Source organism: Rana temporaria, chromosome 4 (assembly GCF_905171775.1).
Source record: "Rana temporaria chromosome 4, aRanTem1.1, whole genome shotgun sequence".
NCBI lineage: Eukaryota > Metazoa > Chordata > Amphibia > Anura > Ranidae > Rana > Rana temporaria.
Window position 1 is genome coordinate 37,418,480 of NC_053492.1, and position 15,238 is coordinate 37,433,717.

A 15,238-nucleotide genomic window follows, 5' to 3' on the forward strand; every position below is an offset into this window, starting at 1 on the left:
CCACTCATCCTGTGCTGTGAGATCATTGGCTGCTTCTTCATTTTATTGTCTACTCATGCAGTAAGGATACCAGACATACAGAGAAGATATCTGTTGTCACGTTTTATACCAACTAAATACTACGGACTTGGTTTTCAGATGGCAAAAAAACACTGAGGGGTAGATCCACGTACCTCCGCTGCGCCCGGCGCAGATGCGAGATACGCTACGCCGCTGTAACTTACCTGGCTTTGGTTTGAATCCTCAGTGAATTAGCGCCGTAAGTTACGGCGGCGTAGTGTATCTCTCGCGGCGGATTTCAAATTGGGCAGGTAGGGGGCGTGTTCAATTTAAATGAAGCACGTCCCCGCGCCAAACCAACTGCGCATGCGCCGTCCCTAAAATTTCCCGCCGTGCATTGCGCTAAATGATGTCGCAGGGACGTCATTGTTTTCAACGTGAACGTAAATGGCGTCCAGCCCCATTCACGGACGACTTACGCAAACGACGTAAGATTTTTAAAATTAGACGCGGGAACGACGGCCATACTTAACATTGAGTACGCCACCAGATAGCAGCTTTAACTATACGCCGGAAAAAGCCGAACGGAAACTACTTATAAAAATGCGACGGACGCTCGTTCGTTCGTGGATCGTCGGAAATAGCTAATTTGCATACTCGACGCGGATTACGACGTGAACGCCACCTAGCGGACGCCGAAAAATTGCATCTAAGATCCGACGGCGTGCGAAGACGTACGCCTGTCGGATCTAACACAGATGCTGTCGTATCTTGTTTTGGGGATACCAAAACAAAGATACGACGCGCAACATTTGAAATTACGCGGCGTATCAAGAGATACGCCGCGTAATTTCTTTGAGGATCTGCCCCTGACTGCTTTGGATTTAGGCCTACGAAAATGCCAAGCCAACAGTTCAAAATAGTAATGGGAAAGACTAGGGATGCACCGATGCCACTTTTTTAACACAGAGTACGAGTACCGATACTTTACCTCAGGTACTCGTCGATACCGATTACGATACCTATCTCATAGGTGGGAGGCTGGTTTGGGGGGGGGGGTTGTTAGAGAGTTGGGTGAGACTGGGGTGAGGGCAGGGTGGGAAGTAGAGGGGTAAGTGAGGGCAGCCTGTGTCCCCCCTCATCCAACCTGTGTCCCCCCTCATCCAGCCTGTGTCCCCCTGTGTAACCCCTATTCCAGCCTGTGTCCCCCCTGTGTAACCCCTATTCCAGCCTGTGTCCCACCTCATCCAGCCTCTGTCCCCGTGTCACCCCTCATCCAGCCTGTGTCACCCCTCATTCAGGGTGTGTCTCGCCGATACAGCTTGCTGCTGTGCCCTTCTCCCAACCAGCCTGTGTCTCGCCGTGTCCCGCTTGCATCCAGATCCAGCCTGTGTCTTTAACCACTTGCTTACTGGGCACATATACCCCCCTCCTGCCCAGGTGAAATTTCAGCTTCCGGCACTGCGTCGCTTTAACTGACAATTGCGCAGTCGTGCGACGTGGCTCCCAAACAAAATTGAGGTCCTTTTTTCCCCACAAGTAGAGCTTTCTTTTGGTGATATTTGATCACCTCTGCGGTTTTTATTTTTTGCGCTATAAACAAAAAAGAGCGACAATTTTGAAAAAAAAATACAAAATGTTTTACTTGTTGCTATAATAAATAGCCCAATTTTTTAAAAAAAAATCTTTTTTTTTTCTCAGTTTAGGCTGATACGTATTCTTCTACATATTTTTGGTAAAAAAAAAAAATCGCAATAAGCGACTGGTTTGCGCAAAAGTTATAGCGCCTACAAAATAGGGGACAGAATTATTATTTTTTATTATTTTTTTTTTTACTAGTAATGGCGGCGATCTGTGATTTTTATTGGGACTGCGACATTATGGCGGACACATCGGACACTTTTAACACATTTTTGGCATCATTCACATTTATACTGCGATCAGTGCTATAAATATGCACTAATTACTGTATAAATGTGACTGGTATTGAATGGGTTAACACTAGGGGGTGAGGAAGGGGTTAAATGTGTACCCTGAATAATGTTCTAACTGTGGGGGAAGGGGACTGACTGGGGGAGGTGACCGATCTGTGTCCCTAAGGGACACAGATCGGTCTCCTCTCTCCCTGACAGGACGCTGTCTCTGTGAGCCGGCAATGAGAGATGATCTCTCTCTATGTTTACATTTTAGATCATCTCTCATTGGCCGCACAGATCGCATACCAAACGGCCACTCCGATTGCCCATTCACGGCGATCTGTGATTGGCTGTGTCCAAGGGACACGGCCAGCACAGAATTTCCCTGCTGTGCGCTCAGGAGCGAGGAAAGGGGCGGACGTCAAATGACGTCCTCCTGGATTTTCAGGTCCGCGCTGAAGCCGTCATTTGGCTATAGCGCGGGCCTCAGGTAGTTAAAATCCAGCCAATCACTTGCCATGTAAGAGGGTTAATTCACCACAGTTGTGTTCGGCTGCAGCAGCACTGTGTTCGGCTTCACGCGGGATACCAACCGGCTGCACCGGCTGCCATGTCCGTGCCCCGGCCCAACTTTCTAACCCTACAGAAGGTGTCCCGCCCCAACTGACATCACTTCCAGTATCGGTTTTCGGTATCTGAGCATTTTCGTGAGTACCGATACTCATGAAAATGCCTAGTATCGGCACCGATACCAGTATCGATATTGGTGCATCCCTAGGAAAGACACATATATGAGATAACGAGCTGCACACCCCATCTAAAATTTTAATGGGAATGTTCGCCCAAGGGTTTTTTTTTTTTTTTTTTTAGCAGCAGCAGCAGCAGCAGCAAAGTATCACAATTGATCAATATGTAAAAAATCTTTATTAAGAAATTTTAATTCAAATCACATGTTGAACATTAAAATATGAGCTCTGGTCATGGGACACAATATATATACCAGAATACAGAAATACATAGCATTACATTACAATAATTACCATGTAAAAAAAAAACAGAGCTCATAGTTTAATGTTCAACATGTGATTTGAATTAAAATTTCTTAATAAAGATTTTTTACATATTGATCAGTTGTGATACTTTGCTATTAGAAAAACCCCTTGGGGGAACATTCCCATTCGCAGTTCAAAATAGGTGCTGGGACCTTGGAGTTTAAACTCAGGCTTGAGTATACTTCAAGACACATTGGGCCAGATTCAGGTAGCTCGGCGTATCGTTCAGCGGGCGTAGCGCATCTCATATGCGCTACGCCGACGTAACTCTGAGAGGCAAGAGCACTATTCACAAAGCACTTGCTCCCTAAGTTACGGCGGCGTAGCGTAAATGGGCCGGCGTAAGCCCGCCTAATTCAAATTAGGAAGGTAGTGGGCGTGTTGTATAAAAAATTAGCCGTGACCCCATGTAAATGAATTCCCGAATGAACGGCGCATGCTCAGAATCACGTCGCATATACTCCCTAAGATACGTCGGCTCAATGTTTTCGACGTGAACGTAACCTACGCCCAGCCCCATTTACGTACGACTTACGCAAACAACGTAAAATCCGACGGCTGTTCCGACGTCCATACCCTAACATGACTTACCCCTGCTTTATGAGGGATAACTATACGCCGGACGTACGCCTTACGTAAACAGCGTAGCTTACTGCGACGGGCGCAAGTACGTTCGTGAATCTGCGTATCTAGGTCATTTACATATTCGACGTGTAAATCAACGGAAGCGCCCCTAGCTGCCAGCGTAAATATGCACCCAAGATACGACGGCGTAGGAGACTTACGTCGGTCGGATGGAGCCAGAATTCAGGCGTATCTGGTTTCAAGAATACGGCGCATAGATACGACGGCGCATCCTAGAACTTACGCGGCGTATCAACAGATACGTCGGCGTAAGTTCTCTCTGAATCTGGCCCATTGTTTCTAGTTTTTTTGTGGAGTGGAGAAAGGTTGATACTTCTGTCAGATTTCTTTTGGAGAAAGAAAGAAAGAAAGAAAGAAAGAGAGGGAGCGAGAGAGACCTTTGCTAACCATCTGACCATGTTCACACCGCATCAGTTGACGGCTTAGGGGTGCAGATTTTTATGAGGGATCAGACTCCTGGCCCAGTCTGCCCCTGCCCGGGACAAAGCCTAATTCTCCGGGATTCTGCCCGGGACTGATTTAGACCGGGACATAGGTCTTAATTCTGTGAATGTCCAGGCAAATCAGGACTGTAGGCAACTATGAAAATGGTGAACAATAAAAATGTCATGCATTTAAATGGTGCTCACGCCTGATCGCTCGAAAAACAACAGAAGCTCATTTTCAGGCAGATTTTGACAGTTTTGGTCTCACAGACATTAATAGGAATGCCTGAAACAATGCACTAAAACACGTGTTTTTGGCTCTCTCATAAAAAAAGTCTAAAACATCCCCAAAGAAGTGTGTGTGCTCCACATTTCTCCTAAAATGTGTGAAAAAAACCTACAAAAAAACAATTACAACTGCTTGTATATGCTGCGCTCAAGTGTGAATGTATCCTCACAAAGTACTACAATCCTGCATCGCCACCTGCTGGGTAAAAACAAAACTGCATTATATTTGTGCCTACTTAAAGTGAAACTAAACAGAGAAGTCATAATTGCCATAGTTCATTCATATAAATATATTTCATGCCACTGTACTTTGTTTTTATATTTTAAGATTGTAATGGATATGACAACATATTTATTTGTGTTTTTGAAGTGTATTTTAATGCAAGAACAAAAAACTAACAAGATCACTTTTTACCATTCTTTTATTTTTTTTTGCACTTTTATATTCACCTGTTGAGTCAGGGACACAGTGTTGGTGGTACAGAAAAGGGCCTTCCCCAAACTGTTACCACAAGGTTGGAAGAGCACAATAGTCTAAAACAGCCCTCAAAATTTCCACCCGCCTACTAGCATTTGGCGAGTGGATTTAAGCTGGGGGCGAGTGATGACAGGGCTGCATGACCAATCTCCCTCCAATCTGTGCCTACACTTAGAGTCCCGATGAGATTGGCAGCCGAAGAGGAAAGGTGCATGCTCGGGAAAAGTAGTCTGGTGAGCCGCGCACAGGCAGAGCAGTACACAGGTGCTCTTCTTACAATTCTCATTAAGCCTAACAGTATGACCTCTCTGAGCCTGCCCCCAGTGCCCTGTCCCTCTGGTCTGCCCCCAGTGCCCTGTCCCTCTGGTCTGCCCCCAGTGCCCTGTCCCTCTGGTCTGCCCCCAGTGCCCTGTCCCATTTTGTTAAAGTTGTTGTTGGTAATATTTAATTTTGTAACTTGATTCTGCATAAAACATTGTCATTCCATGAGATAATCTACGAGGGCGTGTTTACGGGTGCAATTAGGCGCAGGGCAGTGTATGAATTAGGTGGGCAACTGGTGGCGAGTAACTCTTGAGGCCTGGCTAGTAGCTCAGGACTTGAAATTTTGAGCCCTGGTCTAAAACAGGGGTCTCCAAACTGTGGCCCTTTGCTTGCCTTTATCTGGCCCTTGGGGCACTATCCCTCCCACTGATACGAGACCCTATTTTGCCATCTGACACCGAAAATGGAGCACCATTTTTCCCACTGACGCCACTAATGGGGCACTATTCCTCCCTATGATACCAGCAATGGGGCACTATTCCTCCCTATGATACCAGCAATGGGGCACTATTCCTCCCCCTAATACCAGATGTTTACCCCCACTGATGCCAGGAAAATTTCCACTCCCGCTGCCCAAAGTCCGGCCCTCCAAGAGTCTGAAGGACAATAAACCAGCCCTTTGTTTAGAATGTTTGGAGACCCCTGGTCTAAAATGTCTTTGTATGCTATAGCATTAAAAGTATCCATACCTGAAATCCATAATTTGGACTAATATCCACATACATTTGGCCATATAGATTAGGAATGTTGGTCTGTTATGGACCTCAAATACACAGCAAAAATCCCCCCAAAAAACTTTAGGCTGTATAGTCTAGGACAGATATATATTTTTTTGCAAGGCACAAAGGTTACATTTTGCCATTAAATATATATTTACATTTACAGAAGATGTAAAGACATCCACATTGAACCAAAGCCCAACTTTTTTTCCCACTCAACCCCCTATGCCACACGATCGGATTTTTAGTCGGAAAAACCTTGGATGTTTTTCCCGACGGAATTTCGCTCAAGCTTGGCTTGCATACACACGGTCACACAAAAGTTCTCTGAACTTTCGTCCATCAAGAACGCGGTGATGTACAACACTATGACGAGCTGAGAAAATTAAGTTGCGTCAAATTGTTTCCGAGCATGCGTCGGAATTTTGCGCTTCGGAAATTGCTACAGACGATCAGATATTTGGATAGGATTTTTTTCCTGTCTGAAAATTTGAGAACCAGCTCTCAATCTTTTGTTGGGGGAAATTTCGACAGCAAAAGTCTGATGGAGCATACACACGGTCAGAATTTCCATCCAAAAGCTCACATCGAACTTTTCTTGTCGGAATTTCCGATCATGTAGGCGGCATTAGTTGTACCTGTACAACCCCGAAACACACACCCAAACTAAAACCTACACATATTTTGCACACTTTTTACTGTCCAGAAAAACACAACAATCCTGCAGGTCTTAGAAATGAATGTGGATCTAACAGTTGTTCATCTACTGAAATACCACTCTACGTTTAGGAAAATGTTTGTCTGCATAATTCAGTTCTGATCTCCTTTTGTCTTCTGAAATGAGGCAGCAATTGACTGTCCATCTTGTAGCATCATATAGCAAATACATTCATAGGTTTAGAAGGTGGGAAATATGAGGTGGATATTCGGCAGAGGAAGACCTTGACCCCACGAAAGAGTTCCTCTCGGAATTTGGTGACAGTGAGGGAGTAGATGCAAACATTACTGAATGAGCTGAATACAATCAGCATATTGCAGAGCATCCTTACCACATTCACTGGGTGGTAGAAGTCATATCGATTCACTGGTGGGTAGGTGACCCTCTCTACCACTTTGATTACCATCTTAGGCAGCCAGTGAGCCAGGAATGAGATGGAGATCATTGCCAGCAAGGTCACAGACCTCTTCCTGCGTAACACCTCTGGATCATCTGACTGCTTTCCCCCATTTGTCTTCAGGACTTGCCTCACTCTGGTGGTCATCTTGATATGCCACACTGTCAAGCCATTTGTCAATATGAGTGACAGAAGAGGAAAGACAATCCACACAGTGGTCTGGATATGGTCGTAGACTGACAGAAATGGAATGGAGCTCAGATTGCGGTGGAGGGAGCAGATATGGAAGATGGTACCATCAGGTTGGATGGTACGGATGGGAACATACATCCAGAAGGTTGGCATGGCCACAAGGAAAGCGCTTGTGTAAACACCAAGAATGACCCACCTTGTGACTGAAGGCCTGCAGTACCGAAGCTTCAACTTCATACAACAAACAATGACATAACGGTCAAATGAAAAGGCTACCGTCAACCATGTTAGAGAGTACACACAAGTAAAGTATATCCAGTTGCTGACACCGCAAGATGGTTCGGGCCAGTAAAGTGTAAAATCAACATAGAAGTAAAAGATGTCCCGGAAAATGGTCACCACCAGGATGAGGAGGATATTGGCAACAGCCAATGACACCAAGTAGTAGACAATGGACTTGGACATGTCCAGGTTCCCCTTCCACAAGACGGCCATGGTCACTATACTGGCTGCAATGAGAGAGAAATCAATCTTTATTGGACATTATATTACTTTACTGATCCCTCATCAAAGTCTACTTTTGTCTTCTGTATTCAGTGCAAAAAATAGCAATACATTAACTCCTGTGAGGCCCCGTACACACGACCGGATCTATCCGCTGGGATTGATCCGCGGATCAGTTCCAGCAGATAGATCCGGTCGTGTGTACGTCCGAGCGGACATTTCCCAGCGGATAAAAATCCATCCGACGGATTCCGAGCGGATAAAAATTTGTTAGCATGCTAAAAAATCTATCCACTGGAATCCAGTCCGCCGGACTTATCCGGTCGTCTGTACAGACTCACAGGATAAGTCCGTCCGATCCCATCCCTCGCATGCATCGTATTGATTCGTCGCATGCGTGGAAGTATTTACCTTCCAGGGTCGCGCACGTTGCGGCGACGGCGCGGGCACGTCACCGCGGATGTATTCCGCTGGGATTTTGATCTGATGGTGTGTACAGCCATCAGATCAAAATCCGCCAGAGGATTTATCCGCTGGAAACGGATATCCTCTCGTCTGTACGAGGCCTAAGAGTTAATAGACACAAAGATAAAAAGAAAATTATATTAGAAGTGGAGTTATTCTTAGTAGCATCCAATCAGATTTCATCCATCATTTTATAAGAAAATAATCTTGAATTCTGTTTGTTATGCTTATTATGAGGAGCTTCCCATCCTCGCGCTAAGACTCTGGCTCTGTACACCTTCTGTGCTCATTTTAAGAGGCTACCGCTAAGGATGAGCCTAACACCCCCCGGTTCGGTTCGCACCGCAAACAGGCAAAAAATGTGTTCGAACACGGGAACACCGTTAAAGTCTATGGGACACAAACATGAAAAATCAAAAGTGCTCATTTTAAAGGCTTATATGCATGGTATTGTCATAAAAAGTGTTTGGGGACCCGGGTCCTGCCCCAAGGGACATGTATCAATGCAAAAAAAAAGTTTTAAAAACCGCCATTTTTTCGGGAGCAATGATTTTAATAATGCTTAAAGTGAAACAATAAAAATGAAATATTGCTTTAAATTTCGTACCTGGGGGTGTCTATAGTATGCCTGTAAAGTAGCACATCTTTCCCATGTTTAGATCAGTCCTGCAGCAAAATGACATTTCTATAGGAAAAAAAGTAATATAAAACTGATTGCAGCTGTAATGTATTGTCGGGTCTCAGCAATATACATAAAACAAATTGAAAAAAAATGGGTCCCCTCCAGTCCATTATTAAGGGGAACCCTGAACCAAAGGTGTAAAACAAAATTGCATGGGGGTCCGCTCAAAATCCATACCAGGCCCTTCAGGTCTGGTATGAATATTAAGGTGAACCCTGCACCGATTTTTTTTAAATGGCGTAGGGGTCCCCCCCAAAATCCATACCAGTCCCTTCAGATCTGGTATAGATTTTATGGGAAACCCTGCGTCAAAATAAAAAAAATGGCGTAGGGGTCCCCCCAAAAATCCATACCAGACCCTTATCCGAGCATGCAACCTGGCAGGCCGCAGGAAAAGAGGGGGGACGAGAGAACGTCCCCCCTCCTGAATCATACCAGGCCACATGCCCTATTTGAATTGGTATTGGGGTACATTGTATCCCTACCATTTCACAAAAACAGAGTTAAAAAATGGTGACTTGTCCCAAACGGCTTTTTAAAAAAAAAAAAAATTTGCATTGATACATGTCCTCTGGGGCAGGACCCGGGTCCCCAAACACTTTTATGGCAATACCTTGCATATAAGACTTTAAAATTAGCACCTTTGGTTTTTCATGTTCGTGTCCCATAGACTTTGACAGGGTTCCGCGGCTTTCGAATTTGCCCCGATCTCTGCATATTGTTCGTTGTTTGCCGAACAACCAAAGTTCGGGCCGAATTTATGCTCGGGCCGAACCGTTCGCTCATCCCTAGTTACCACCTTCTCTGCATTATGTCACCAGGTTTTCACTCCTGTAGTGCTCGTTATAAGAGGTTCCCACCATCCCTGCACTGAGTTTCTGGGGTTGCACACTTTCTGTGCCTATTATGAGGGGTTCTCACCTACCCTGTGCATGTTCATGGGTCTGTTTCCCTGCTGTGCCCATTTTGAGGAGCTTTCAGCATCCCTGCTTGGCTTTCAATGTATTTTATATTATAGGGAACGGAACAGAAGGAGCTGGAACATACAAAGGTGGGCAGGAGCACCAATAACTCCTGAGTGGGCAGGAACAGAGCCAGAAATTTATAGATGAGAGATTTTGTTGCTAGCATATCCAAGGCATATAAATTGCAACTGAACTATATGTTTTTGCAAACTTCTGGTTATTTAGTCTAAAAGGCCACCAGTTTTAGGCAAAGCTAGCCAATAGGGACCAACTGGAATATCATAATCTGCATCTACAGGGTTTAAAGGATAACTCCCCTTTTGTGGAAAAAATATATAAAATAGCAGATAAAAATAAAAAAAATTATAGAATATACACTTGCTACACAAACCATATTGTAATTTAGTATTATTAAAAATTACCTTAACTTTTTAATCTCCAGCCGCTTTAATTTTTTGCTAAATTAAATGCAATATGGCAACCTGGAGAGCGTTCCATACACTGCTAGTGTACAGAATGTCCCCAGAAATGTAGCTACCTGCTGATTGGTTGACAGATTTTCTCAGAAGCCTACACTACAATACACGTAACATTTTAGGCATCCCCTGAAATAGAAATTTCAGTTTTGGCAAGATAATCCCCAAGAGATAAATACTTCCAATGAGATGCAGACACTGCAACTTTTTTCATTATAACACTGAGAGTGCCCCAGGCGATTGTAATAAATCAGACCCTCTGATTTAGAATCAGTCTGCAAAGGACATAGCGGAACAAAAACATCTATTTCTTCAAAGCAACATAGTACGCAAATTAACGCAATATAAATTTGGCACTCAGAAGGGATTGTTTTTTTTTGTGGAGTTACACTTTAACTGATCTACTTTTGTTCTAAATTTTCTACGTATGGCTCACTAGAGCTTCTAAGGCCGTGTACACACGGTCGGTCAAAACCGATGGAAACGGACTGAAGGACCTTTTCATCGGTCCAAACCGACCGTGTGTGGGCCCCATCGGTCAGTTATCCTTCAGTCCAAAAATTTAGAACTTGCTTTAAAATTCAACTGATGAACGCCTAACCGATAGGTCAAAACCGATAGTTAGTACGCAAACGCATCGGTTAAAAACCCGCGCATGCTCAGAATCAAGTCGACGCATGCTTGGAAGCATTGAACTTAATTTTTCTCTGCACGTCATTGTGTTTTACGTCACTGCGTTGGACTCGATCGTTTTTTTAACTTATGGTGTGTAGGCACATCAGACCATCAGTCAGCTTTATCGGTTAACCGATGACAAAGGTCCTTCGGACCATTGTCATCGGATGGACTGATCGCGTGTACAGGGCTTAAGACATTCACAAATGTCTGTGTGAGAATAAGAAAACATGTTTTTGAGCGATTAACAATTTCAACAAGCAGCCTGTTGTCCTTTTCCATCACAGGCTAAATTAGGACAACCAGGGGATTATCAGAGTATAGTTTTAAGTAAATGAAATGTCTGCGTTTAATATCTTCTTTGGGTTCATAGTTTAAAAAAAGAAAGATAATTAGAGATTAAGCTCCTGGGTAAGACCTGTAGGGACAGACACAGAAACGCCCCAGGTGTCATCAATAGTTATTTGGAGGTCCAACAACACATCTGTGCCATGTTATTGGAGACATCACACAAGGGTCCTCCTGAAAGTTGTTTGGGAGCATCTGCCGCACTTCACAGTCCCCAGAGATCACAGCTATAAAGGATATCATGATTTGTCACTGGAGAGGGTCTTCCTTATTACCATCTCTACTGATACAAACTGATTCATAAATTGCATCAACCAGAAACTATTATGAAATTAAGGCAACGGAGGAAAAAAAACAAAAAAAAAAACAGATGCACTAGATTAAAAAAAAGAGTATAAAGAAGAAAAAGTAAAAAAAAATACAAATTGGAAATTTTTTTGCATACCATGAGGGAACGCCGCAAAAGGGCTCATACCAACGAAATGGTTAAGTACAGAGAAACCAGACATCAAACAATGGCTTGAGCGAATAGAATCCTATAACTGAATGGAATACCTAAGTAGTGGAGAAAAAGGGCAAACTAAAAAATAAAATAAATTATGGGGAAAATGGAAGGAATTTAAAATATCTGAGAAATACCTAGAGAAAATGATGGAGGGTGCTAGGGTGGCCGATTAGTTTAGTATGGAAAAGAGAAAAAGAGGCCGAGAATAAAGACTAGAGAAAAATTATAGACTAGAATAAGATTTTATTAAACTTTTTTTTATAAATGTTCTGACTATTAAATATAGTAGAAACTGGGAAATTAATAAAGTGTAGGAAAAAGATACCACCATGATGTAAAACTGAGAAGGAGACAGAAAATGAACGTCAAGTTGAATAAGCCTCCTGAAAGTAATCACTGATGTGATATAAAAAATAAATAAAGGAAACAAAAAAGGAAAAAAGAGTATAAAGAAGAAAAAGTAAAAAAAATTACAAATTGGAAAAAGAATTGCATACCACGCAATCAATTTGGCACCCCAAAATTCACCACTTAGTGACCCCCCTCAGCTTTTTAATGCTCCTTTTATTCATTTTGTCTTATGGAGTTTTTATCTACTCTTCCATGTACAACACTTATTCAAAAATATTTTAAGGTTGTCTTGCTTTTGCTACATGTCTGACATCTATAGAATAGATTTGCAATACTTGACAATTCTAATTTAGCAAATTCAGTGATAGTAAATGAGCAGGAATTATACTTTGGTATGTCCCTTGTAGAGGTTGTGTAAATTAATACCCACTATATATATACTGTATATGTATATGTGTGTGTGTGTGTATATATATATATATATTTTACTGCCATTAATAGATAAGACTCACCTGGGAGACCGAATACACACATGATGGGGTAGAAAAGTCTCTGGATGGTCCGGATCCATGGCTCCTCCATGGCCATTCACCTCCTGTCTGCTTTTCCCACACTGACTGCTTCTATATGTCAAATCACAGTGCTCCACTTACTACCCTGTGTTCACATTAAACTTACCGTAAGTAATAACTACCCTCTGTTCACATTAAAACTAAGTAATTACTACCATCTGCTCACACTGCTTTTAACTTCCACCGCAAACAGCTAACTACACCAACCAACCTGCCCACAGCTACAGCGCTTGCTACCTTCCACTCACACTACAGCACTTATTACACTACAATCACACTACAGCACGTACTAAACTGCACTCATACTACAACACTTATTGCACTACAATCACAATACCGCACTTATTACACTACAATTACACTACACCACTTATTGCCCTTCACTCACACAGTTTTATGTGAGCAGCCCTCTTCTCTTTCCCTTTAGAGCCGGTTTACACAGGGGCAACCCGACTTACAGCGACTTTGCAAGGCAACTTCAGCGCGACTTGGAGCAACTTACAACGCGACTTTGCGACTTTGCAAGGCAACTTCAGCGCGACTTGGAGCAACTTACAACGCGACTTAAAGTTGCCTCCAGGACAGGCGACTTTGGCTGTGGCCAATCACAGAATAATCAGCTCTGTGGGAGGGAGGGGTTTTCCTGAGTAAACTATTTTCTCTTCCTGTAAAGTTGCTTCAGTTAAGACAGATATCTGACTTTGGAGGCAACTTCCATTTAAATCAATGGGTGCAAGTTGCCTAGAAGTAGTACAGGAACCTTTTCTGAAGTCGGAGCGACTTCAGTAGTGTACCTTAAGACGGCTCTCATTCACTTCAATTGAATTTCTTATGTCTCGCGACTTGGGGCGAAACAAGTCGGATCACAAGTCGCGGTAGTGTGAACCAGCACTCACTACCCTCCACACTGCTACTATCAGCTACCCTTTTTTCACACTACAACTTACACCCCGTCCTAACACCACTAGGCATACTGTGCTGCCCTTCAGTCTAACTATATCTCTATTTAAGTCAGAGCACCAGCCTACACTCCACTTCCTCAACAACCATTAATGTATTGATTATACTTACACTCTACTCCAATTTACTACCCTTCACACTTATTCTCCTACTACTGTCTACTGGCACTGTGCAAATCCAGTTGCTACCCTCTGCAACCACCTCACTACACTTTACTAATACTGTCCAGTAATATTACTACCCTCAACTTATGCTTCTACCACCAAAACTACCACCCACATTCTCTCTGCCTCTATTTAACCGCTATATCTCACCTATCTGTGCTTCTCATCATTTCACAGCTGCATCCTTAGACGATAGCTTTAATATACGCAGAGTGCTGTTATATTATTATTATATATTATTATGCTTACTCCTCTATGCCACAGTCTGAGTCACCCCAATACTGTGCCTAGATATCTACACTGAAAGGTGAGGAAGAACCAGTCTCGTTACTTCAAAAAATAACACTGAATACTGCAATGGTGGCCTGTTTACAGAACAATCCAATTATATGGCCTTTACTCTGGCACCCTTACTGATGTATAAGAGCATAAAACCACCTCCTTGTATCTGTATTGTAATCACCTCCCTGTATCTCTATTGTAATCACCTCCTTGTATCTGTATTGTAATCACCTCCTTGTATCTGTATTGTAATCACCTCCCTGTATCTCTATTGTAATCACCTCCCTGTATCTGTATTGTAATCACCTCCTTGTATCTGTATTGTAATCACCTCCTTGTATCTGTATTGTAATCACCTCCTCGTATCTGTATTGTAATCACCTCCTCGTATCTGTATTGTAATCACCTCCTCGTATCTGTATTGTAATCACCTCCTCGTATCTGTATTGTAATCACCTCCCTGTATCTCTATTGTAATCACCTCCTTGTATCTGTATTGTAATCACCTCCTTGTATCTGTATTGTAATCACCTCCCTGTATCTCTATTGTAATCACCTCCCTGTATCTCTATTGTAATCACCTCCTTGTATCTGTATTGTAATCACCTCCTTGTATCTGTATTGTAATCACCTCCTCGTATCTGTATTGTAATCACCTCCCTGTATCTGTATTGTAATCACCTCCTTGTATCTGTATTGTAATCACCTCCTCGTATCTGTATTGTAATCACCTCCCTGTATCTGTATTGTAATCACCTCCTCGTATCTGTATTGTAATCACCTCCCTGTATCTGTATTGTAATCACCTCCCTGTATCTGTATTGTAATCACCTCCCTGTATCTGTATTGTAATCACCTCCTCGTATCTGTATTGTAATCACCTCCTCGTATCTGTATTGTAATCACCTCCTCGTATCTGTATTGTAATCACCTCCCTGTATCTGTATTGTAATCACCTCCTCGTATCTGTATTGTAATCACCTCCCTGTATCTGTATTGTAATCACCTCCCTGTATCTGTATTGTAATCACCTCCCTGTATCTGTATTGTAATCACCTCCTCGTATCTGTATTGTAATCACCTCCTCGTATCTGTATTATAATCACCTCCTCGTATCTGTATTGTAATCACCTCC

The 15,238-nt window shown here is 42.9% G+C and overlaps 1 protein-coding gene across 1 annotated transcript; it reads right to left on the bottom strand.

Annotated features, from left to right (window-relative positions):
* Positions 1 to 6,395: 6,395 nt before the first annotated feature.
* Positions 6,396 to 13,190, bottom strand: LOC120935283 (probable G-protein coupled receptor 139). The gene is made up of 2 exons (XM_040347426.1): positions 12,638 to 13,190; positions 6,396 to 7,663 (listed from the first exon to the last, which is right to left on the bottom strand). Exons 1-2 carry the CDS (start codon positions 12,711 to 12,713, stop codon positions 6,720 to 6,722), a joined length of 1,020 nt encoding a protein of 339 aa, XP_040203360.1. The 5' UTR covers positions 12,714 to 13,190; the 3' UTR covers positions 6,396 to 6,719.
* Between the last annotated feature and the right edge of the window lie 2,048 nt (positions 13,191 to 15,238).